The sequence below is a fragment of the Dendronephthya gigantea genome, unplaced genomic scaffold (genome assembly GCF_004324835.1).
Source record: "Dendronephthya gigantea isolate DGI-Jeju-01 unplaced genomic scaffold, DenGig_1.0 000051F, whole genome shotgun sequence".
NCBI classification, from domain to species: Eukaryota; Metazoa; Cnidaria; class Anthozoa; order Malacalcyonacea; family Nephtheidae; genus Dendronephthya; species Dendronephthya gigantea.
Genome location: NW_021163061.1, coordinates 1012471 through 1037861, shown reverse-complemented (window position 1 = coordinate 1037861; position 25391 = coordinate 1012471). Strand labels below are relative to the sequence as shown.

General features: G+C 38.5%; 3 protein-coding genes and 1 long non-coding RNA gene across 5 annotated transcripts; 3 read left to right on the top strand and 1 right to left on the bottom strand.

The window, feature by feature from the left end:
• The first annotated feature begins 2937 nt into the window (after nucleotides 1-2937).
• LOC114528659 lies at nucleotides 2938-3551 on the top strand. The gene is made up of 3 exons (XR_003687519.1): nucleotides 2938-3101; nucleotides 3238-3281; nucleotides 3367-3551. It is a non-coding gene; the product is annotated as an uncharacterized LOC114528659 (long non-coding RNA).
• Nucleotides 3552-8588: 5037 nt separating this feature from the next.
• On the top strand, nucleotides 8589-10452 carry LOC114528715 (histidine-rich glycoprotein-like). Its single transcript, XM_028550392.1, is given in 3 exon segments — nucleotides 8589-8597; nucleotides 9531-9865; nucleotides 9867-10452. Coding segments are annotated over 3 exon segments (852 nt in total). The 3' UTR covers nucleotides 10375-10452.
• A 329-nt stretch (nucleotides 10453-10781) lies between these two features.
• On the top strand, nucleotides 10782-19809 carry LOC114528714. Its single transcript, XM_028550391.1, has 16 exons — nucleotides 10782-11074; nucleotides 11179-11443; nucleotides 13295-13437; nucleotides 13859-13968; nucleotides 14213-14363; nucleotides 14709-14962; nucleotides 15728-15768; nucleotides 15846-16007; nucleotides 16421-16570; nucleotides 16676-16798; nucleotides 17231-17423; nucleotides 17892-18047; nucleotides 18239-18324; nucleotides 18742-18810; nucleotides 19221-19320; nucleotides 19658-19809. The coding sequence occupies exons 1-16, from the start codon at nucleotides 10887-10889 to the stop codon at nucleotides 19807-19809; spliced, it is 2343 nt and encodes a 780-aa protein (XP_028406192.1). The 5' UTR covers nucleotides 10782-10886.
• Nucleotides 19810-19972: 163 nt separating this feature from the next.
• LOC114528656 (HMG domain-containing protein 3-like) lies at nucleotides 19973-23785 on the bottom strand. Of its 2 annotated transcripts, none has more exons than XM_028550328.1 (8): nucleotides 23735-23785; nucleotides 22827-22966; nucleotides 22471-22674; nucleotides 22140-22383; nucleotides 21938-22068; nucleotides 21516-21641; nucleotides 21161-21379; nucleotides 19973-20800 (listed from the first exon to the last, which is right to left on the bottom strand). In XM_028550328.1, the coding sequence occupies exons 1-8, from the start codon at nucleotides 23760-23762 to the stop codon at nucleotides 20366-20368; spliced, it is 1527 nt and encodes a 508-aa protein (XP_028406129.1). In that variant the 5' UTR covers nucleotides 23763-23785; the 3' UTR covers nucleotides 19973-20365. The 2 variants fall into 2 exon arrangements, with proteins under 2 accessions (XP_028406129.1, XP_028406130.1); XM_028550329.1 differs by having other exon boundaries at nucleotides 19974-20800; nucleotides 22471-22650.
• Between the last annotated feature and the right edge of the window lie 1606 nt (nucleotides 23786-25391).

The window sequence follows — 25391 nt, the reverse complement described above, 5'->3', positions numbered from 1 at the left end:
ATAATCAAATGCGGCTACCCTCGTTGTTGTATGCCATGATTATTTCGTTGCCCTTTCAAGTCCTCCTGTCTTTTTTAATATTTGTCAATTGTATTGTGCGTGGCGTGTCTCTGGTATATAGTATTTTACTTATCACCACAGACATTCGTTTCGCTCTTGCTCTGCTCTTTGTTTATTCCTTAGTTCTTGCTATACGGAATTATGCCTGCTACCACTACCAGAGCGAGTACACGAGTGCAGAGGCGAGCGCAACCAACCCGACCCGGCCGACCGCGACGATCATCCCGCTCCCGTCCAGACACGGCTCCAGGTACATCGGGGACGGGGAATAACTTGTTACAGCCATTGTCTGAGCCAACAACCGCGCCAACAGCCAACACCACTGCGGGGTCTACCAGCCAGTTTACCCTCCCAGAGGCTACTCAGTGGGACAGCGCTATGGAATAGTCTACCAAAGCAAGCAAAGGAAACAAAATCTTTAGGCATCTTTAAAAATACGATAAAATAACTACTACTACTGAGTCAAACATCGATTATTCCTAGTTTATATCTTCTTTAATACTTACATGTTTATTCGTTTATATTATAATACTATTTTTAATACTTGTACTCCTTAAATATCTCGCTTGCAGGTTTCGAAGTTCAAACGGCTAGCTCCAGTGGGCGTTCAGCCAACCTTCCTTCCACACAATTTGCCGCTATTCCCTCGCAGTTAATCCAATCTAGTTTGCGGCCATCGTTAATCCCTGCCTATCGCAGGGCATGGAAACTCTGCAGTCAGTTTTCATCTGCGGTTTTTCTTCAGACTTGGCTTTATTTATAGCTTGCGATCATGTTTCAGCGCCATTATGCAGCCTCGACCGCGAATACCTATGTTTCTGCATTAGGTTATTGTCACCGTTTAGAGGGCGTGCATGACCTCACGAAGGTATTTTGGGTTCTCGAACTGTTGAAAGGATATGGTAAGCTTGGCTCCGGTGTTGAGGCACGCCTTCCAATCACTATTTCTATCCTCCGCACCATTTTGCAACAGACTTCTCTTGTTTCATCTAGTGAATATCGCGCACTTTTATTTAAGGGAATGTGTACGACAGACTTTTTTGTCTTTTTGCGGTTGGTGAAATAACGAGTCGCCCACGGTCTCCAGCTGTGCTTCAATTATCTCAAGTGGTTCAGATTGTTGATAATTTGGGTAATATTTCCGGTTTGAAAATCAATTTTGCGAACTTCAAACATTCCTACAATCAACCTCGTGTTTCTTTTACACTTCATCGCCGTTCCGATATTTGCCCTGTGCAGGCATTACTAGACTATTTTGCGAGTCGCGGTTTATACGATGGCCCACTTTTTCGCACTCTCGATGGGCGCGCAGTAACACGCAGACTATTTACTGAGCATTTGGCTTTGATTTTTCGTGCATGATGTGGTCTTGACCCTGCTAAGTATAAGGGGCACAGTTTTCGAATTGGTGCAGAAACTTTCGCTGCGGAATGCAGTTTTTCTGACGCGCAAATCAGAGCAATGGGTAGGTGGAAATCCGACGCATTTCGCAAGTTCATTCGTAGTCCGAAGTTATCTTCGCGACCTATGTCGCGTCCTATTTTGACATGAGTCATTTGTTGCCGTGCCTGGCGGGGGTTGACCTTGGCTGCACACTTCTTAGTTCGTACTTATTTCGTTATATCCCACATTAGTTGCTATTACGATAACTACGATGAGACTCATTGGTAATCGGGCGCTATGCTGATACAGGGGTAAAGCTAGCTCAGCTCCTCTACCTCATTTCACTATTTTCATATTGGCGACTCCGGTTGCAGATGCTCGGCCGGTCAATGCAGGGGCACGACTGGTTGGAGATCTGTACCTTTTCCTTACCCCGATTCTTCTATGTGGGTTTCTTATATGGCATGTTTTATATATGACTTGTTTCGCTGATTTTATAAGTCTGTCTGTGGAAACCTTGTCATGACGGGGTGGGGTTTGTCTCCTTTACCAAAGGAGCCTTGTCGCGTTTAAATTGGCCCTACCTTTTCTGTGCGAACTGTATAAACTGGGTAAAATTTATTCTGGGTAAACCTGCGGAGACAAGAAATTCAGGAGAAAACGTGAGGTTGTTGTGAAGTTTTCTGAAAACTGAATCTTGAAAATAGTGGTTCTTGCAAGAAATGGAAAAATGTGTGAAAAATAATATTGCAGATATTGACCCAACGATAAATAGAGAATGGATACCTCAGGAATAGGAAGGATCAATTGAAATTGTATCAAAAACACGGGCAATTGTAGAGCGATTGAAAAACCACTACAACCCTTGACCATTTTTTGATATTTTTGAATATTGAAGAGAGTCCCCCCAAGGCGTGTTAAACAGGCAGAACTTTATGTATGATAGCTTGCTTTTAACACTCGTGTTCTTGAATACTTTCGGTCGACACAGTGTCTCACCCATCGAAGGAAAGTATAAGCCCTCGTCTCATGCTTGTTCTTAGGTTTTCCGCCCAGAGGTTGAGTGGGACACTAGGCTTTTTGGCCGAGTTTCATAAAGTTCCCCACCTAATTTAAGGGCCAGTTATACGCCCGTTACTTTCCGTGTTTGTCCGTCGGACGAAAGAATACGACAAATGAGGGTCAAGGACGCGGAGCTAATTTGGGAGGCAAATTCGAATCTTAATTTTGGTCATGCCCTAGGCGCATGTCGCATGTTACTGCGATTCTTCCACTTTTTTGGTGTCCGTTCACGACAAAAGGACGAGAACGTCACATATTTTACAAGGAAAAAACCCTGCTTAAAGCTTCTCTAAAATGACTTAGAAGAAAAAGACAAGAAGACGAAGTGAGTATAAGAATTAAATGATATTTTATCTGCGTTTACGTTGAAATGATGTGATATTACAATGAGTTAAGTTAGCGTGTTTATTTCTCTTAAAATACCAGCCGTTTATATGCGGTCGTTTCTTGAAATTATTGTCTTATTTCATCGTTATAATGCTTTACAATATTCATTGTTTGATTTGTGTAACTTATTCTTGATTTATCTTCAATTTTAGCTTCGTTAATTCGACGAGAACGCGTTCATTCAACGCCGACTTTAAAGTCACACCTTGGTAAGCACAAGGTCTATCTTAATAGCTTAGTTTCTCGTTTTGTTTCGTATTTTCTGCCCTAATTTGTTGTAGTAATGTTTTAAAACATCCTAAGATTTATTTGTGTAACTAAAGTTTACTTTATCTTCAATTTCAGGATGTAAAATTCGACAATCTCGATAGAGTGGTCATGAGGCGATGGTATGTGTCGACAGCAGTAAACTTAAATCTTCATAAGATTTCAGAAGAATCACTGACGATGATTTACATTGTAATGCGTCCCTAGAGAGCATTCAAAGATGCGCTGAGTGGATGTCTATTGTAGAACGAGGAGCTACGAGTTGTGAAATAACCTGAATTTCTACAAGATTTGGAAAAGAACTAAAACCATGCACGGTGACGTTTCGCGTTGAAAGACGTCATCAGAGAGCATTTAATGTCAACAAAATGCCGACAAATGCTTCTGAAGGTCACAAGGTAATTGTTAGTCGGTAGTTGTCCCAATTTTGAAAACATTCCTGTCAGTTTTAAAGCCATTTCGCTTCGGGGTGCTGCTCAAATTTACGCTCACACGTGCCTTTTGTTTCACAGATTTGTGCTGCTAAACCTCGAACAATAAATTCACCGAACCCTAAAGACGACAGAAGCGAAGAGGACGGATTAAAGAACAACCATGACGTAATCGGATGTCCCTCATCGGTCGAAAGAGGTTGTTGCGCTTGAGGACTTGCCACAATAGTACTGCATGATATCAAACACGGTATTTCTGGAAAACGAAATGAACATTTTCATTCGAAGGGGTCCCTGGTGGTACTGGTTGTATCAAGCACCGTCACAAAGGATCGTTTATGGATATAAAGCGACGCCATGCAGCCGGATGAAAGAGGGATCACCCTAGGTATACATTTTTCTTGTTAGCCTGAGTTCAGGCAATGGTTAATCTGGTACCCAGGACTAATGTTGTGTGTGGTATCTGCATGTAAGTTCTGGGTACACAACCTCGGTCAAAACCTGGTGATCAACTACCGCACACTCAGGGACATTCCTTTTCAGGGCGGTTGCTCGTGTGCTATTATTTTCATGTCCTTTAAACACCTAATATACAGATTTCTTGAATATTACCATTGCCTAAAGTCTTCATAGGTTAAGTTCTCTCTCTCTTGCGGGCAGACTTCATTCAATGTTCATTCTTTTTGTCTGCATATTTGGTATCTACAGTTCATGAAAGAATGGTACACGAGCTTCCTGAGCTAAACGGGAAGAGCAGTGAGTTTAGAAATAGCGATGCCGCAGCGCTGCAAAAACTCACTTCAAATGATCTATCAAAGTTTTCTTTTCTTCAGGAAAATGAATTCTGTTTTTCTGTTAGAATGCTTTAAATATATGAATGGCTTGATTGCGCAAAACTGCAAGCGAAATATGAACTGAACTGAAAGCTGTAAAATTTAAACGCGGATATATTTCTAGGCAAGCCATTCCTGTACGACAAATTTGAATTAAAGGACTTCAAGTTGTTAAGATATTCACAGTTATCAAGTTTTGCAAGCGCATTAATTGTGAATGTATAAAAGAAGTATTGATATGAGATTCTCCGATAAGAAGACAAGAAGTTTCTTTTCGCATCAATCGTCGCATGCAGCGCGCTAAGCTTTAAAAATTTTTAATCAAATGATCGCCAGGTTTGTGGAGTATTTTCCTGTGTTTCTTTGTTGACGGGCAACTGATTTGAAAAACGAAACTTTGTTCTTAAACATGGCGAACTTTGAAAAGTCTCTGCGGTTTAAGCTCGTGAATGGCCGTCTTAGTCACGTGGTATGGTGTTTCCATCATGTTTCCATTCTGCGCGGTTTCCGTGAAGTTGTCAAACATTAGCTTGGTCGAACTTAAACTTAACGTAAGCAGCTAGGTTTGGGTACAATGCGTAGCACTCAATGATGTGTGCTTCAGACAGTTTTCCTTTACAAAACTGAGCAACAGCCACGCAATAATCATAAACACTGCACTCGCGTATAAAGTAAAGTCGTGCAGCGCTCAGCAAAGATAAAAGCTTCACGCTATAGCACACACATCATAAAATTGCACCCAAGTGTTCTGATTCAGTGTAATTGGGTTCATATCTTTCAATAATCATTGTTGGAAACACTTTCTTATATCGTTCCTTTCAATACAAAAAAAATAGTTGCGGCTGCAAGTTCTTAAAATTCGGTATTTTTTTTGTTTTAACTGCGAATAATTTTTGATAACAATTCAAAAAAGAATATTTTGCACCTAGAAAGCAAACGTGTTTCTGACACTTTTTACAAAGCAAAGATCATTCGCTTTAGCATATTTCTTTTTTTTTTGCTCGAGTTTTACTGTCTTTTGTCCATTGTCGGGGTGTAGGTTGAACCTTGGACGAGCTGGACAATTGTTTAAAACATATTTTTTGATACTGGTGGCAAATTTCTTTGCAACAACGACAATGCATGTCTCATGCATGGGTTGGTTTGTATGAAGATGATCCAGACCTGGTACCCAAGCTAGCTTGCTTTCCTCAGACGAAATTCATCCCCTTTTTATAATAGGAAGATCTTCGGACGAGGTGGATCGCTAAGACAAAGCATTAATATTAGTAGTAAAAAGTTTATTTTAGCCTAGGCTAGGAGCTGTTTACATGATCCTGGTTAACGAAGCGTAAGATTGCTTTGAGGTATTGAAAATTGAAATAAGTATATAACAAGATCCTGGCAATCCTGTAATAAATCTCCCAGACAATATCATGTGTTTCTTTGCTGTCAAACTGACGCAAACAGTCAAAGTGATCTCACACTTGAATATCGGCTCAGCAGCTTAAAGTTTCTTTCCTGAGACGAAATTTATCCTGTGTTTATATCGGAAGGTCTTTGGTCGAGGTGGATCACAACACAAAGGATTAAAATTAGCTGAAAAAAGTTTATTTTAATTACACAATGCTTGCATATCCTATCTTAAACATAGAACTGTTCAGTGAGTTTATTTAAAGAAATCTACCTTACAAATTATTCAAACTACAAAATACAAGTTATTAGAATTACAATCATATACAATCAAGAAACTATTTACAAAGCAATAAAAACCTTGTCAGAAACTACAAACACTGATTAACTTTTTAAACAATGGCAATGCAAACTGATTTATTAAATTTATTGGTAAAGAATTCCAACATAAATTTCTCATAAACTTCTCATCAAAACAGGCAAAATATATTCCACCAAAAAACATTTCAAATAACATTTGCTGTTATAAAAAACTATGAGAGTAAAATAACCAATGTGTGTTGTGTAAAAAAATATTAATATGATTTGCCTGTAATATACAGCTAAACAAAAACATTTGATGCGTTTTACAGGATTGCAGCCATTATACGACTTTACATTTAGTAAATCAGTTTGCAGTTGTCACTTTTGGTATCACTTAAATATTTAACACCTTCAGTTTTTAAATCATTGCCTCTTATATCTAGTTTAGTAAGTTTACAGTTGTCATTCTTCAAAGCATCACTTAAATATTTAGCACCTTCAGTTTTTAAATGATTGTGACTTACATCTAGTTCAGTAAGTTTACAGTTGTCATTGTTCAAAGCATCACTTAAATATTTAACACCTTCAATTTTTAAATCATTGTCACTTACATTTAGTTTAGTAAGTTTACAGTTGTCATTCTTCAAAGCGTCACTTAAATATTTAGCAGCTTCAGTTTTCAAATCATTGTAACTTACATTTAGTTTAGTAAGTTTACAGTTGTCACTCTTCAAAGCATCACTTAAATATTTAACACCTTCAGTGTTTAAATCATTGAACCTTACATCTAGTTTAGTAAGTTTACAGTTGACATTCTTCAAAGCATCACTTAAATATTTAGCACCTTCAGTTCTTAAATCATTGACACTTACATATAGTTCAGTAAGTTTACAGTTGTCATTCTTCAAAGCATCACTTAAATATTTAACACCTTCAGTTTTTAAATCATTGCCACTAAAATTTAGTTCAGTAAGTTTACAGTTGTCATTCTTCAAAGCATCACTTAAATATTTAGCAGCTTCAGTTTTTAAATGATTGCCACTTACATTTAGTTCAGTAAGTTTACAGTTGTCATTTTTCAAAGCATCACTTAAATATTTAGCAGCTTCAGTTTTTAAATCATTGACACTTACATTTAGTTTAGTAAGTTTACAGTTGTCATTCTTCAAAGCATCACTTAAATATTTAACACCTTCAGTTGTTAAACCTCTATTGTTACTTACATTTAGTTTAGTAAGTTTACAGTTTTCACTCTTCAAAGCATCACTTAAATATTTAGCACCTTCAGTTTTTAAATCATTCTCACTTACATCTAGTTCAGTAAGTTTACAGTTGTCATTCTTCAAAGCATCACTTAAATATTTAACAGCTTCAGTTGTTAAACCTCTATTGTTACTTACATTTAGTTTAGTAAGTTTACAGTTTTCACTCTTCAAAGCATCACTTAAATATTTAGCACCTTCAGTTTTTAAATCATTCTCACTTACATCTACTTCAGTAAGTTTACAGTTGTCATTCTTCAAAGCATCACTTAAATATTTAACACCTTCAGTTGTTAAACCAATATTGCCAGTTACATTTAGTTCAGTAAGTTCACAGTTGTCATTCTCCAGGTCATGGTTATCTTTCTTCAAAAACTCAACCAATTCACGGATAGTAATGTTCGTCACAGTACAACGATTGATTTGAAGCCTTTTCAAGTTCTTGATGTGGCTTAAAAATTTGAACAAAGCCGTAGATTCTGCTGGTGCAATATTTAATCCTCCCAAAGTAAATGTTTCATCATCATCCTCAGACGCAAACGACGAAATCATTTTCATGACGCGATCTTCTTGCATTTCCCAAACACTTTTTATCACGAGTAAACCTTTGTCATTACTCCCTTCAATACGTCGTTTCTTTGGCATCCAGTCTTGAAATCTAGATTAAAATATTTTAAGAGAAAATTTCAGAAGTTTAGGATTATATTTCACAGAAGAGAATTTCGTAGTACTAAATGGCCATTTTATCAGCGAAAATTAATTTACAGCGTGAAAACGACAACAACACAGACAAGTGATTTTGTTTTTCGTACAAACAAAACTATAAAAATATGAATTTCTTAAAACATACATAAATTTTGTGACCGTTTTTTTTTCTTCAGAACGAGGTTAAAATGTTTTCCCCGTTTTTTCCAGCTGTTAAAAATTGAAGGTTTTCGACTTCGCATGTACGAAACAAAAACTATTTTAAATTCGTAGTAAAATATAACCTCATATTACAGAATTACGGCAACAAAACGTCACTCAAATGTTTTAAATATATCCATTCAGGTAATTTCAGCTTTCCCTTCTTTCTTTTTAATAATCTTGAATAGTTTTTGAAGGTTTTTTGGTTTGTTTTTAATAACTCAGTTTTCTCCTCATCTTCGGGTCAGCACGTAGGCATAGCAAGAGGTACGCTCATTGGCCAGCTGATTGGTTAATAAGTAATGGTAATGGTAATAATTATGGAAATAATTACAAAAAATGAACAATAAATATTGAAATTTTATTGACGTGTTTTGTGTTTGATCATTAGCGCGCTGTCATGCTTACGTTATGTCATAAAGGTACGCAGCCGGACAGAATGTGGAGGTATCCGTAGGTTTAACCGCGCTCACCGCACCAGTCTAACTTAAGGCCCATAACCCTAACCCTAACCCTAACTCACACTCGTGCGTCACATGCACCGCACTCATCGCATTCACCGCACAAGTCTAGCTCACACTCATCGCATACACCGCACTCATCGCATTCACCGCACAAGTCTAACTCACACTCAGTCAGCGCATACACCGCACTCATCGCATTCACCGCACAAGTCTAACTCACACTCAGGGCATACACCGCACTCATCGCATTCACCGCACAAGTCTAACTCACACTCATCGCATACACCGCACTCATCGCATTCACCGCACAAGTCTAACTCACACTCAGGGCATACACCGCACTCATCGCATTCACCGCATAAGTCTAACTCACACTCAGGGCATACACCGCACTCATCGCATTCACCGCACAAGTCTAGCTCACACTCATCGCATACACCGCACTCATCGCATTCACCGCACAAGTCTAACTCACACTCAGTCAGCGCATACACCGCACTCATCGCATTCACCGCACAAGTCTAACTCACACTCATCGCATACACCGCACTCATCGCATTCACCGCACAAGTCTAACTCACACTCATCGCATACACCGCACTCATCGCATTCACCGCACAAGTCTAACTCACACTCAGGGCATACACCGCACTCATCGCATTCACCGCATAAGTCTAACTCACACTCAGGGCATACACCGCACTCATCGCATTCACCGCACAAGTCTAACTCACACTCATCGCATACACCGCACTCATCGCATTCACCGCACTTGTCTAGCTCACACTCAGTCAGCGCATACACCGCACTCATCGCATTCACCGCACAAGTCTAACTCACACTCAGGGCATACACCGCACTCATCGCATTCACCGCACAAGTCTAACTCACACTCATCGCATACACCGCACTCATCGCATTCACCGCACTTGTCTAGCTCACACTCAGTCAGCGCATACACCGCACTCATCGCATTCACCGCACAAGTCTAACTCACACTCAGGGCATACACCGCACTCATCGCATTCACCGCACAAGTCTAACTCACACTCATCGCATACACCGCACTCATCGCATTCACCGCACTTGTCTAGCTCACACTCAGTCAGCGCATACACCGCACTCATCGCATTCACCGCACAAGTCTAACTCACACTCAGGGCATACACCGCACTCATCGCATTCACCGCACAAGTCTAACTCACACTCAGGGCATACACCGCACTCATCGCATTCACCGCACAAGTCTAACTCACACTCAGGGCATACACCGCACTCATCGCATTCACCGCACAAGTCTAACTCACACTCAGGGCATACACCGCACTCATCGCATTCACCGCACAAGTCTAACTCACACTCATCGCATACACCGCACTCATCGCATTCACCGCGCTTGTCTAGCTCACACTCATCGCATACACCGCACTCATCGCATTCACCGCACTTGTCTAGCTCACACTCAGCGCATACACCGCACTCATCGCATTCACCGCACTTGTCTAGCTCACACTCAGCGCATACACCGCACTCATCGCATTCACCGCACAAGTCTAACTCACACTCGTGCGTCACATGCACCGCACTCATCGCATTCACCGCACTAGTCTTTAATTGGGGGTAGAAAACAGACGAAAAACTACCACAAAACTATCGTTAAGGCTACGAAAGCATTCGAAAACCGCGCTCAAGTCGTAAACAGAAAGGTTAAACAACATTCATTGTCAAACACTGATGTCATCACACACTCAAAATAGATATAATAAAGAAGCACCTGGAAACGGAGGTGTAAAATATAATTAGCGTAAATATATGCATATTTCGTAAAATAATCATATGAACTGTCAGAAAATTGAACCATTTTGGTTTGCTATACTATAGTTTAATTTCGGAAATATACGACTAACATGCGAAATTTGCACAGCAAATTTTAAATGTTGTAGTATCCTTTGTTATGAGCAAAACCGATGCGCATAAGCCGCTGTAGCCCCCCCCTCTCCCCCCCCTATATAGAGTTACTCTGACCTCGTTTTTGCGCACCCTTTTTTTAAATGATAAAAATACATTTTAAGGCAGATTTCGATTTTTGAGCAATTCAAGTTGAACACATATGCAATCTCACGCCCACGAACAGCTATGGAACGCACAAGCAAATTCGTCAATGAAGGAGGACTTACTTTTTACGAAGGAAAACGATTTAGCGACTTTTGTTTGAAGATAGTGGGAGAAGTGCACAATGTACACACCAAAGAACATGTTTTATCTGGAGAAGGACAGTGGCTTGTAAGCGCAACTGGTTTTGTGTTCTCTTCCCAATTTACGAGGTACTGAATACTATGAATGCTTCATTCCATGTTGCTAGATCATTCAATCATTTGTCCATTTGGTGCAATGTATGAACAAGGTCCAATGATTTTTACTTTTGTAGAGAAATTACGCTGACTGCCAGTTGCTTTGACGGGAAAAGGCAATTGCTCGATGCACTCAGGTCAAAGTTTCCTGGAGGAACTCTGAACTTGGAGACCCATGTTAGCAACAGCATGATCTTGACCTACTGGCAATCACTTCTGGAGGACTACAGGAATGTTTTTAACGAAACCGATGATGCTACAGCGAGAGTGGTCTATGGTACTCAACATTTTGGTTATCAAAACATTCCAAATTCGGCTAATTATTGGTTTCTTGAGCCCGGGGTAAGTATTTGACGTGTATTATCAGTATTATTTGTATTATAGACGGTATTTTAAGTTGTATGCATATAATATAAACGAATGTGGCGGGCATTATTCATTGTAATGTTTTCTCGGAAGAATATGTTGCCCCGTTGTTGGTCTAAAATTATTCCAAATATATGTTGGTCTAAAATTAACTCGGCACTTTAATGGCTTTATACATAATTTTCGTTCTTGTATATCCACAAAACACACTGTTTCGCTCGGTCTCAGTAAGAAAGTGATATTTAATAATTGTAATCGACAAGACATTGAACAAATTGCGTCCATCGAATAACATGCGTTGTTGAGAAATTTTGAGTCGGGGAGAAACACAAAGGAAGCCAAAGCAACTATATATACAGTCATTAATAAAGGGGTGTTTGTATGGAGGCGAGCCAGCCCGGATCTCCGAGCTAGCTCGCTTTACAGGGCTGATTTCATCACATGAGACTTTTGAGGCGGGTTAGCTCGCCACAAAAAACTACTCGTCTCACGGCTATAGATAGCATATTAATTATTATATAAACATATTTTCGCACGAACGTGAAATATTCGCAGCTTCGCAAGCAAATTTCACGGTTGTAACCCACAGAATCGTTAACAGATACCGTTTAAGATGGAAATCTGTCGAAAAAATCTTATTCACAACGATATAATCGAGTGAATAGAGTATTAGTAATAACTCTTACCTCGCCAAAGCGAGCCAGCCCGGGTAATTGCGTTTATTTTTGGGAAATTTCCATCCCGCCTAGGCGAGATCTTGGGTCAATGAACGCGGGATCTCGCTTAGGCGGGCCAGCTTGATATAAACGGCAAACACAAGATGAAATTTAGTACGAACGCGATCTGACTTGTTTGGACTTCAAACGTCACATAATTTTACTACAAACTTTTACGTTTCAACTGTCAACTGTCAATATTCCAAATTTAGAACACATTCTAAATGTGCAATTTAATTCGCCTGAATTAAATTCGACGTATACAACAGGCCTTAGTGTCGTGAAGTTCTAACATACGGTAAATTTGTGAATTTTGCGTTTATAGTGGATAAATTCAAAATAATTTGCAATGTTCTTACTTTGTTACATTTTCGCGGGAAAAATACAGTAACTGTTACAGGTAAACGTCAAATGTTTACAGCCAAACGTGTTTTGTTCCATGTCCAATTAGATCATGTTCCCCCCCAGGTTTTCCATGACGTGTTTCCGCTTAGCTCCAATCGAGGGTACTGCGGATGCAGGTAGACGTAAGACGGTAGACCGATCAAAATGCGAATAGTTGTCGCGTTTATAGTTTCAAGTTTCAACGGTGGTACGATGACGTTTCTAGGCAGGTTTTCAGACGTTTCTAAGGCGTGGCTTCAATGTTCCATTAAGAAGTACCACGTTTCGAACTTTTCTGTCGTTCTATCACAGTCATAGTTGCTTTTATTAACATTGAAGCCGCCTGAAAATGAAACGTCCGAAAACGTACCTGCCCACTGAAACGTCATCCTACGCAGGGCCGCCCAGGGATGGGGCGAAGTTTGCATTTTGCTCTGGGCCCCATCCTTAAGAGAGCCCCAAAAGGGCCCCCCAAAGGAACAAAAGGGCCCCCCAAAACTTCCTGAGGGTTTTTTTTGCCCCAGGCTTCCAAAAAGTTCTAGGCAGCCCTGATCATACAACTGTTAAAACGTACTAACGCAAACCCGGAGCCGGGTTTTTTTTCCGGGATTGCACGGCACTAATGAAACCAATAGAAATATATTTGTCAAAATTAACACTCAAAGGTGTTCTGTAACCTTAGATGATCGCATAAACGAACATCTTCTATGTTGACTTTTCTATTTAGCTTCACATCGAGGACAATTGTATTTTACGGGACAGTGCATATAAAGTCCTAGACATGTCAGGCCGGGATGCTTTGTTCCACTACGCAACCACAATTGATCGGCATCTTTTAAAGATGGATCGACTGCTCGAAGCGACAAAAAGGTATCTGTTTGTACATGAACTTTAACTTTCGATTAAAGTAGACATATAAATCCAGCATAAAATTTTTTTATTGCTGTCATAGGTAGCTCCCTAGTCTTTACGTACCATACCTACTAGTGCCCAGACCTTGGCCGAGTTATGTTTTGTGCTGACGCCGAAGTTCATCGTCATTTCTTAAAAATGAAGTTTAAAATGCAGTCAACTGACGCAATTACATACGCCAGAATCCGAATCGTGCACGAAAAATCGTTGTTTGTGATCGTCGGATGACGTAGACATTTTTATGACGTAGTAGATTTTTCCACACACCACAAGGGAGCTTCATATATACGGTTAATTAATAAATAATTTCTCAAAATGTATTATTATACTTAGTTTATAGCCTGTGATGGCCAATATTCTCATATTAAATTTTATACAGGCTTTTAGATTTGTCTTCTTACTTTGATGTAAACGAGCATCCTTTTAAGATGTCGCTATCATTTGTCGCAACAAGAATCCTTCGATCGTCCAAAGATGACGAGAAATATGGTAAAGTTTGTGTTATATTACTTATGCTTATATATACAGGGTGTTTATAAACACATCCGCTTTGTTTAAAAAAAAAGCGGATATATTGATAAATATTAAGTCACGTTTTTTTTATACGTTCTGTATTATAAGCTTCGACGGGTAAATAAAGGGGCACCTGAAAACAGTCTACGTTAATCCCCTAATGGTCCCTAATCAATGCAAAGAGGTGTCAAAACTTATTGGTTTCAATTATTTTTAACAGGTGAAAGTAATTTGGGATTGATATTCTCTGAGGAGAGAAATTGCGGGAAGACTCTGACGTTACGTCTGATTGCCAAATTTCAGGGAATTGCCCAAAGTCGTCACCCACTACTATTATCAGGTGGGAATCAGAACACATCTGGCACATCTGGGTGAGTATACTAATAACATGTATATGAACTTTATGAAACACCATAGCGTTTGTCAATGGTCCGGGTTTAACTCCTTCTTGTAGACCGGGTCAGGTGTTTGTTTTTACAGTTTATAGTTTCATTTTCTTCCAAACAATCAGTTAATCATATTTATTTAAAAGCAAGGAGAGTAAGGGAATGGCGTCAACATCAGTTATATTACTCACTGTTGCACTTTCCCATTATCAATTTAACATAATGTAGATATTCTTTCGAAAATTATCGTGTCACCGAGTGTCCAATACGCGCATGTACTCTGAGTATTAAGTTGTTGTGAAAAATCTGCGTTTTTGTCTTATTTATTAGAAAAATGGCATTGGAGAGTTTAAGCAAATCGTCCTTGGTATCCTTACTTGACGATTCAATAATCAACCAGAATCTGGGTGAATTTTTGAACCAGGTGCAGGGTGGTCTGGCGCAGGGTTCATCCAAATCTGGTCTTTTGTACCCGAAAGGAAGCTTACTACTTTCCAGCAATAAAAAAGAAGTACAAAGGTATAAATACATGAAATGCCAATGTATACAATTCAATCAATGTACAACAACGCATATTATACGAGGTATAATATATGATGATACAATATGCCACTAAGAAATATTTTATATGAATTAGCCGTCTCCCAATCAAGCAGAGGACTGGTTCTCGTCGCTTAGTGTTGACGGACAAAAAAAATGCAAACAATAATAATGCAACAATAATAATAAGGCAACTTTAAATATATATTTAGCTCTCTCACAATCTCACTATAACTTGATGTCCTCCTAATCTCGTTTACCGAGCCTGAGATCCTTGGGAAGGAAACGAAGGCTCTGGGATAATCAGGAAGAAATCTGATTGATTGTTGGAATAGGATGCGTAATTCAAACGGACATACAATTTTCTATATGTCGGATTCAGGCTCGGAGATTGATGTCCTTCCAAACCTCCTTCCAAACATCAACTAGACCCAGTCCTCTGCTCGTTTGGGAAGTGACTAATTGGGGTTAGCGAAAATAAATGTAACATCTGAAGTCTGTAACAAATCTACTATAATTCCCATACTATAACAGGATATTAGGAGAGTGGTCAGGTTCGACTACCGACTCAATCCCAATGAAAGACCACAATGAAGCTGCTTTGGACAAAATTCGCTGTGGCAATAAGGCAAGTATCGACAAATAAGGATACAAAGTTAATGAGACGTACGAACAGACAGACAGAAAATTACAAAGACAGTTGCTCGAAAGCTGCTTTATCAGATATAAAACTCGATGCGACAGCTGAGAGTTTTATATCTGATAAAGCACGGACTGGGAACTAATTTTAAAAATAAACGTTGTCTAAGTTAAGGAAATCACTGCTAAAGTTTACATGATTCTTTATCAGGTATAAAACCACCGATATGGTAATGATTTCCCTTGTCTTTCTTTATGAATTATTAATGGTTCCTTAACTTTTTAAAGGGTATTCTGGTTGCATGGTGCATGCGATTTCTTCCTATCTATGAAGAGATAATAGAATCGTATTTTGAAGATGTGAAATGCATTCTGAAGGCGCATTTCAATACAGGATGTCAAATGCGATGGATTAAAGGTGTTGCATATAACCTCATTACGTACACAATGGTGAGTAATAACAGTCATTTCTTATTAAAAATTGTCGGAAATGCGATGAAAAAAAGCAACTAAAATAGACCTTTTCGCTCATTACGTCACGTCTAACGCTGTTTCAACACGGGCCATGATAAGAGAAACAGAACATCCTCCTTCAATTAACACATGCATCAAAAAGAATTTTGGATTTTGGTTAAACACGATTTCACATAAACGAAAACTTTATAGGCTTTCACTCATGAGTTGGCCCCAGACGATTTTTCTCGTCAATGGCCGAATTGGACGGTAGCAGCATTAAAACACCGACAGTTATCCTTTGACTATATGGTCATTACTTCATATGTTTATTTTAAAAACAGTTTCAATACCTGTGCAAGGGGAATAGTTTAGAATTCATAAATTAATTGAACTTTTTCTCCACACAGATACATGCATCTGCTCAGAAACATCCCGACCTAACAAATGCCATCACCATGGTCATACAGGGAAACATGAGTCGTTCTGCGGAAAAGTCTACTATACAAAGATTAATGGTGGATATTTATTCACTTATTCTGCAGTCAAAATCGAAAGATGTAAGTTGTGAAACGCGTATATACGACGCATTATTCGCTCGGGAGTTGCCATTAATGCATTATAATAATTGTACTTAATTATTAAAGTTCCGTTCCCTTATTCAGGTTTCTTGTTTGACATGGATAAATCCACTCCCAAAGGTCCAAATTACAGAAAACGGATCGTGGGAGAAAGCCATTTGCATCAAGACGGTCATGATAGGAGAAATGCAAAACGTTTCTTGGACGGTAAGAAGCTCAGTCTTTTAAATTGAGAAGTGCGCTTGTTAATAATGTATTTACTCGTTTGCTGCTCTTAAAATTATTTATTCAAGGCTGCTTAAACGAGGTAATACAGTATTATAACCATGCATAGAATGTAGGCTCCCATATCAAGTCGGTCAAAAAGTTGGCGCCACAAAATGTGGATTTGTAATGGATATTCTGCTCAGCACTTTACATGTAATAAATTCAGAATGGCGGATTTACTATGCATAGATTCATGTAAGAGTGTTTGCACCATTGAAATGAGGTTTGCACTCATTCTCCGGCGCCCAACCCAATAAAAGCCATGGCAGCCATGTTGGTATTCCAGACAAAAGAGTCTAATTAATTTTTTTTTCCAATTGAAACACTAAAATGGGGGCTGTGACGTCATGTGCAAACGCTCTGTACTTGTAGGAAGTAAAACAAGAAATACAGAGTTCCACAGTAAACGGCTGGGAACAGAGAAGCATTTGTTTCGCAAAAGGCAGCAACGCAAACCTCGCTGACGTGCGCTCTAAAAGGAATTCAACGCTTGTAACAACTGGACAAGGGTTCAAAATCCCACAGAAGTTATTGGACCCTCTTTTTATCGAGTGGGTAAATTTTGGTAAGTATTGTTTTAACATACCAATATACCATGATTCCTTATTGTCATACGCAAGCGTAATTTTTCTCTTTCACGAACATTTTAAGACATTTTGATAACATATAAGAAGCGCCGATAGTTTTTCCCTTTGAGTTACTCAGTATGGTTGTTGACGTTATAAACTGAGTAAAATTCAGTAAATACCAATGGCTATGACTTTGTAGAATCATACACGCAAAAGATTATAAAATGTCGCCGTTACACGGTGCTACAATCGCAGGATTGGCAAAAAAGTACCCCAAAAATGGCGTTGTGAGAAAGGCTAATTAATCCTGATATTTACAGTAAACTCTACTACAGAAATGATACTAAATTAAAATGACGCATAATTGTAGTTTTTCGGCTAAAAGATAAAGGTACATAATTGGGGATTTAAAATATATATTGAGATCGCCATTTCAACAACGTTGTTATTTACTTGCATGCTAGTTACTGGTAATAACGGTCAGCTGCAGCCAGACGTGGACTTTATCGAAGCGCTGACAAACAAAGAAGAACACGGAGATGACATGGAAAGAAATTTGGAGAAAGATGAGGCAGACACGGTCCGTTCCATAGAACAAGAGATCGTGGAAAAAGTGTCAGGTACGTCTCTCTCTCGACTCGTATCTATAAATCGCTATCGTACATGCTATATAGAATCATGTAGATATAGTATTGAAGGAGTAACATATTTTTTTAAAAATATTATGTTTCCTTTTATTTAATTAACAATTGTATAGAGTCCTATGTGTAAAGTTTAATACAAAGTTATTCATGGATGATCTCATTTGCAGATTATTGTGATAGGATCAGGCAAGGATATCACAATACAAATGACGACGTACCTTCATCGCCGTCAAATGCGCAAGACTATTCACAAGTAAGTATCTGCAAATAATATAAGTTAGGTATTTATTTCAAACGTTGGTCCACTAAACTGTAGTTGTTTAACAGTATTTCATCTACATTGCATACCGGAATCTAACACTGAACTTGCACGATTATTCTTGTCATTCAGTAGACTTGCCGTCTTGCCACAAGTCCGCCTCAAAGCTTTCCCCCATAAAAGTGACGTTGAAAAGGACTTTGCAAAAATCTAATCATTCAGGCAAAAATTAAAATACGAACCTATCAAGTGACCTTACAGAGTAACACAAATGTTGAATAGCTGAAAGTTGTCGAATGCTAATGACTGATCCGCGCAAATGACATATACACCTATTATACTATATGTCCTGTGTCCAGTCGATCAGTATAATTTCTTAAGTACGTACCTATCTTTTGTTTCACTTTGTAGTTTTTGTCACCTGAATCAAAGAAATTGTACAACAGATTCACCCCGAAACGGTTAAAGGCTTTTGACATGGTATGGAAAACTTACAAAGTTTATCGTTTTAATTCTTTGCCTTTCTTGTCAATGATAGGTACTCTCTCTGCACGACGAGCTAAATCGCCTGACTTTATAGACAGAGTATAATTTGGCCAAAACTATTCCGTCATTCAAGAGTTAAATAAACATTTAGTGTTGTTTGCAACTGTGCATGGTGGATGAATTAAAGTGGACAAATGAAAGAATTTATTCCGGTTATAAACCACATTTTCAAAATTTTGTTTTCCAGTTTAACATCGAATGGTTTAACTATATTTTTCGCTTCAGAGTTCATTTCGATTTTGCATGCTGCAGTTTCGTAGCCTGTTGTAATGTATTTGTATCTGGCACATTCATGTACCTCATAAACATTCGGTAATCCAGATCATTACTTTCTTGCAATATAGGCTGTTAAAGCAGTAGAACGAGCAAGCCGGTTATTAAGTGAAGAGCCAACAGCACATGATCGTACGATAGATACTGCGATAGATACTGCATCAGGTTCAGGTACGTCGTTACACTGATAAATATTGTGATCGCAACTTGCACACATGTACTGACTGCAATTAAGAGCATTCAGCTTCGACCAAATTGTTGAGGAAGTCAGGAAATGAACTGGTCAAAGTTAGGAAATGAACTGCTCAACATTTTTCGGAACGCTTCTATTGGCACGACTCTAACAGCCATCGTTGCAAATTTTTCAGACGATCGTCATAAAGATCGTCTAGAGAGATCCGCACCCAATATTGTATCAGATTTAGAAAATCTGAGTTGTTAAAGTTCGATTCCCTAAACGTCACATGCACAATTTTTGTAAGGACAATTTCCACCTTTTATCAAACAGGTATTAATCAAACACCCATCCCGAGTAATAGTGAGGTAAACCCAAAGAGGAAACTGCTATTCGCGCAAGGAGCATTTGGGGTTATGAACGATAGCACTGAAGGTATAATACATGCTAGGATTTTATACGTTAGCAGTTTTAAGTATAATTGAAAAATCTGTGAATATAACACGCAAATAACATCTTTCTCATCCGCAGAAAACAAAAAATCCAGCGGCGAGAGGACTGTCCCTGTGGAGACGACGAAGAAATCGTTGGAGAAAACTGGGTACAATGTGACAATTGCGGTCAGTGGTATCATTTGTAAGTATATTTCTAACTCCCTATATGTTTATTCTGTGTTGACAGGTACCATAGTAATTAGCTTATAATAATCTTTATTTATATTTCAGGCTCTCTCGGCTTTTGTGTTACATTTAATCACTTATCGACCTTCCGTAATGCCATGCTATTACTTATAATAATCTTTATTTATATTTCAGGAAATGTACGAATTTAGAGAAGATTCCGCCAAAAAGACAGAAGTGGTTCTGCAGCGAAAAATGTACTGAACAAATAAAGGGAAAGAGATCCAAACAGCGGAAATAGAGAATTGGCAGTTTTAAGATGTATGAAACTGCCACTTGTTCATATTGTGTGCTCCTCTCTGACATATAACCTTTGGCAGAAACGTTAAAACGCTATACATTACATAATATGCGGCGCACCTTATTTTTCTTCAACAACAAGTTTATGGTATGGGCCTCTGACTAATTTTTCATCTTCTCTTACACGACCGAGCATCTTGGTGGTTAGATCTTCCACAATCTTCTCGTTGTGGTAGTAGTCCATTAGGTAATTGTAATGAAAATGAACCAAAAATTTTTGCATCGTGGAGCTTCTAAGGCGTAAAAAATTTTTTCTATTGTTTTCGCTCTCCTGATAACTCGTTTTAATGGCATTCTTCTGTTCACATAAATTCAAGTCATGAAATCTGCATAGAGGCGATTTGTGGGGATTTGTTGAGGAGTGAAATCTATCCCCTACAACATAGCGATGTGTATGACCAGTCACAGGGTGTTCCCACTCTTGAAGCTCTTTCTCGTCCTTATATCCCATTCTACTAGATTGAAATTCCAGCGGTACAAGGTGAGGTACGCTAACCTTAAAAACAAAGTAATTTTCAGTTAAAATACAGGATAAATTCAAGGGTCATCCGATATTTCTTTTGTGAAATAACGGAAAATTCTCGATATGATGTCTGCGATTTCACGAAACATTGCAGACAAACTAAAACTATTCTATGACTATCTGCATCACACAATATTCTGAAAACAGGTGGTTTCTTTTCCCGCATTTTGTCATGCATACTGTACATTTCTCGACGCAATTATGGTTAAAACCTAGATATTTAAACACTGTGAGTGACAAGAGTGAATCACTACCCATATCCCTCGAAAAATGCCTCCGTCATTTTTCAGAAACATGTAATGGGGTGAAATGTTCCAATAAAAAAGACAATACCTGGGATGGACATTTGTCTAAGCTTGGTGGTTCGAAACATCCAACGTTATCTCCCCAAAGATATTTTGTGACATTCGGCGCTCGAATATCAAGATGCCTTGAAAACGTGCATGGTGTATCATTCACGAAAAGCGACGGTGGGTATTTCAGGGAAAGATATATGTCTGCTGCATCCCGAACAGACTCTTGAAGCATCAAGAACTTTGATCCAACAGTTGTCTTAAATGTAATAAAATCGTCAAGTTTATACAATATATGTGCAGTACGTGTGCCTGGCAAACAAATATTAATGAAATATTATCAATACATGTCATTAGTAATCGTGTGAACTTAGCTGAAAAGAAAACGTTCATACCCCATGGCGGCAAACAAAATGATAGAATCCCCCAGTATGTCCGATAACTTTTGTGAATTCGTGACATGGAGAGATGCCAACCAACAATGTTGCATACAACGATCGAAGCTCAGCAACCATTAGACCCTTGATTAAAAGATAAATAAATTATATAACTAGACTTATATAAATTATATAACTACACCGGATTTAATTATCAGGTCGGTGCATAAAACGAATAAAACCCTTCTGTTTCTTAAAAACCGTTATAGGCCTACGCCTATAACGGTTATAGGCCTAGGTATGCTACAGTAGTTCTTTAGGTTTCAAGATACCCCAGGCACACATCAACGAGATCTGTCATTAGACATTACTCAGCGAATTTTTAACCAAAGTTCTGCTAATAAAAGTCATTTTACCAAATTTTAAATTTTTCTGCTTACGTTTGACATGCCAGCAACATTTATGCCAGAAGCCTGACATACGGCACGGAGAGAATCAGCATTCCATGAATCGATATCGTTCATGTCAAGATTCTTCGACTTCATCAGTGCATGTAAAACTCCAGGGTCACCTAAAATACATAACTAATTGAGTGTGTTGGCTTTCCATCACAAATGTTCTGAGATAAAACCGTGTACTCACCGTTTATTTCTTTTCTTGGCTTCAAATACACACTCCTCTTCTGCATCTCCGTGTTATACACTTTCTCTGCTCTAGCGGATGGAGCAATGATAGGAGGTACTGTTGCGGCATCGACCTTACCATCATCTAATTCTGTTTTTGTGTATGTGGTTTTCTCCACCCAGTATTTTTTTATTCTCATCAGGAAGTCTTCCAAAGAAACAGGCTCACACTCATTATTTGAGGAGGAATTATTGAAGTTAACCTAAGAAAAAGTCTTTACATAATAAATTTATGGGTATCTGACAGGTTAATTAGTTGGGCCAACATAGTTTTAAATTTATACACTTACACAACTCAGATCACAGCAGTTCTTTTCATTTCCATCGCCGCAATATACCTCTCCTGCAACTCCACAGACACCACAGATAACGTCATCTAATGATCTTTCTGTGATAGCCTCGAAACAGTAAAACCCATTGTACAGTAGCTCCACCAAGTACCTTTGTTGACCGCTTGACGGAATGACATCCTCAAAGAGAAATAATGTCTGATTCTAAAATGTATTTGGTGTAAAGAGGCTTCAGTCTGTTATTTGTAGTGAGCATACGTAAAGTGACATACAGTATTATAAGACACATATGCATACACACACAAAACACATACACTCATGTTTTAAAACACATGTAGTGTTTGTGGTTTTCTTACATTAGAACATGTCGTCGCGCACCATGATCTGATTGTACTTTCAACAAATACTTTGACTGGCACTCCTCTCTTGAACAGCTCTCTCCATTCCACCAAAATCTCCAATGCAAGCAAGACCTTGTCATTAATATTAAAAAGACCTGGAATGTATGAAATACATCATGCAATAAACTTGGAACATTTTATGAAACCTTTCAATTAAATTCAGTCACATTTTGAGAAGTTTTAACAGATTTATCCCAGTTGTGATGTCATTTTAATTTGGTTAATTGCGTCAAGATGGCGGACTGCACGCTATTGCTATTTTACGTTGAAATATTTCGAAAACTAAGCAAGATATGGAAAAGCTGTAAAGGGACTTCATATATCATGCATTTTGAAAGATCTTTTAAATAAGGCAATTTGGGCTGCTTTATCTGGTCAGGGGATACTGATAGTAGGGTCCCGCTCGGAATGCCACAAAATGACAATAAAAAAAGACATGAACGGAATATCTGAGACATTTCTTGTGAACTACAACAGGTTCCAGTTGAATTTTTCACTAAAATCATCGACAAAAAGGTCTTATTTGTCACACATTTAGAGGAGTTCACGAATTCAACTGTATATCCAAAACAAATGTGGTGGCTGTTTAATTTTATAAAAGAACTTCAAGAGAATTTCTACCAACATTTCATCATAACGATGGCCTAATATTACTACATTATATTATCATGGTCGAAAAATTATATATTCTTGAGGCGTTTTGGGTGTGGTTTTACTAAAGAAATGCTTTGTAAAAAAAATTATTTCAAAAAATTGAACTGTTTGGTTTTAAAAGAGAGTTTGGCATGATTTATGCTGGCATTAGGGCACAGGGAGCCAATCCTGGGTCTTACTAAAATAGGTGTGAATTTACTGATACTCACCATCACTCAAAGGCCACACTCTATGCATTGCTTGGCATTCTGGATTCTTGCAGAATTCACCACACACACCTCCACCACATGAAACATATGTTGATGTGTCATGAGAAAAGCTTTACCATCTGAGCCTGGCTTCATTTTAGGTAAGCTCAGTTGAGTCCCACACATTTCACATGATTCTTGTGGAGGTATAAATGAAGATGGCCATGATTTATCTTCTATCCCTGCAGTACTCCAGGCATCAATGTTTCTGCACTTGATGATAAATTTGTTCGGCACTGGGTATGGTAGAGAACAACGAGCCATCAAATCCACAGTTCTTTGCCGACAAACTGAGCTGGTTCGAGGTTCAGCAATTTCTTCTGGGGAGGTTGGAGTTGGGACTGCTGTTGGTCTAACATGTTCCCTCAACACACACAACAAAACATGTACATGTAGGCAGATCCTCTTCGATTTCAACTGTTTTGTGTTGCCACCATGACTTTTGCAGTCTTTGGAGGAGCAGATGTAGTTGCCCTGACAAAAAATTACAGGTGGACAATAGCAGATTACAGTAGCCACAAATTCACATGTATATTTAATTTGATTTATAAATGGTACCCTTTGCATTAAGTACAGTAGGTGAGTTTATGTAGGTTATTAGACTAGGGTGGTCAGCAGCATTACTCGAAAATGTACAGTATGACCAACCAATAACCGTAACAGCTACAGGTATCTGCAACTCCAAATGTGTATATATACTACGTACTAGATAAAACATAAGCAGCCGATCTTTATCTGATATAAAGATCAGATGTGAAATCAAATCCTACTGTACCTTGTTGAATTGAACATGTGTATAGCATATTGGAGTTGATGTTGATGCTTTTCCATAGACAACAAAATTTTTGTCAGACACTTTCATGGCAACAGCTTGTGATGCTGACAATTTTTTCATTAGGGAGAATATAGTTTCTTGAGTGCCATTGTCAGCTGGATAGGTTCTGATGGATTCATCACTTAAAAAATACTTTTCGAAAGGTTCTTGTGGTTTACTGTCAATCTTTTCACTATGTTTACAGCTGAACGGCCTTCCTGAAGAACTTAGGTGGATTGCTCGTTGTTGTTTACATGTCTCATGGTAACAAAGGCAATTTGTTCCTTGCATCAAAACCAAGCACCGATCATCCCTCGTGCTGCTGTTTACTGAATACAGAGAAGTATCACCTTCTTTGTAAACAATGACACAGTCTGGAATGTTCAGTTTTGGCTTAGGCACATATGAACCTCCTATTTCAAAGTGGCATCCCTCACATAATTTTGGTTTCCGTGCTGTCATGTACTTATGGCCACATTTGGGACAACTGGCAGTGCCACGATTTGTCCATTTAGGTAAGACAACTGATTCATCCTAAAAGTTTATGAAAATATAAATATATTTTAATCATTCCCAACTCTAATTGTACAGTACAAGTTCTGACAAGTTCCTCTAAGTCTCCTGCAGTGAATTGTGGCATGTTCCTGTAAGTACTGTAATAATTGTGGCATGTGTTCCTGTAAACATTCAGGTCGATTAGTGATTAAATGTACCCATTGCTTGACGCATTTAATCACTAATCAGCCATAATGTCATGCTAGTAATTTGTAATTTTATGGCCACCGGCATACAAGGGACATTCTT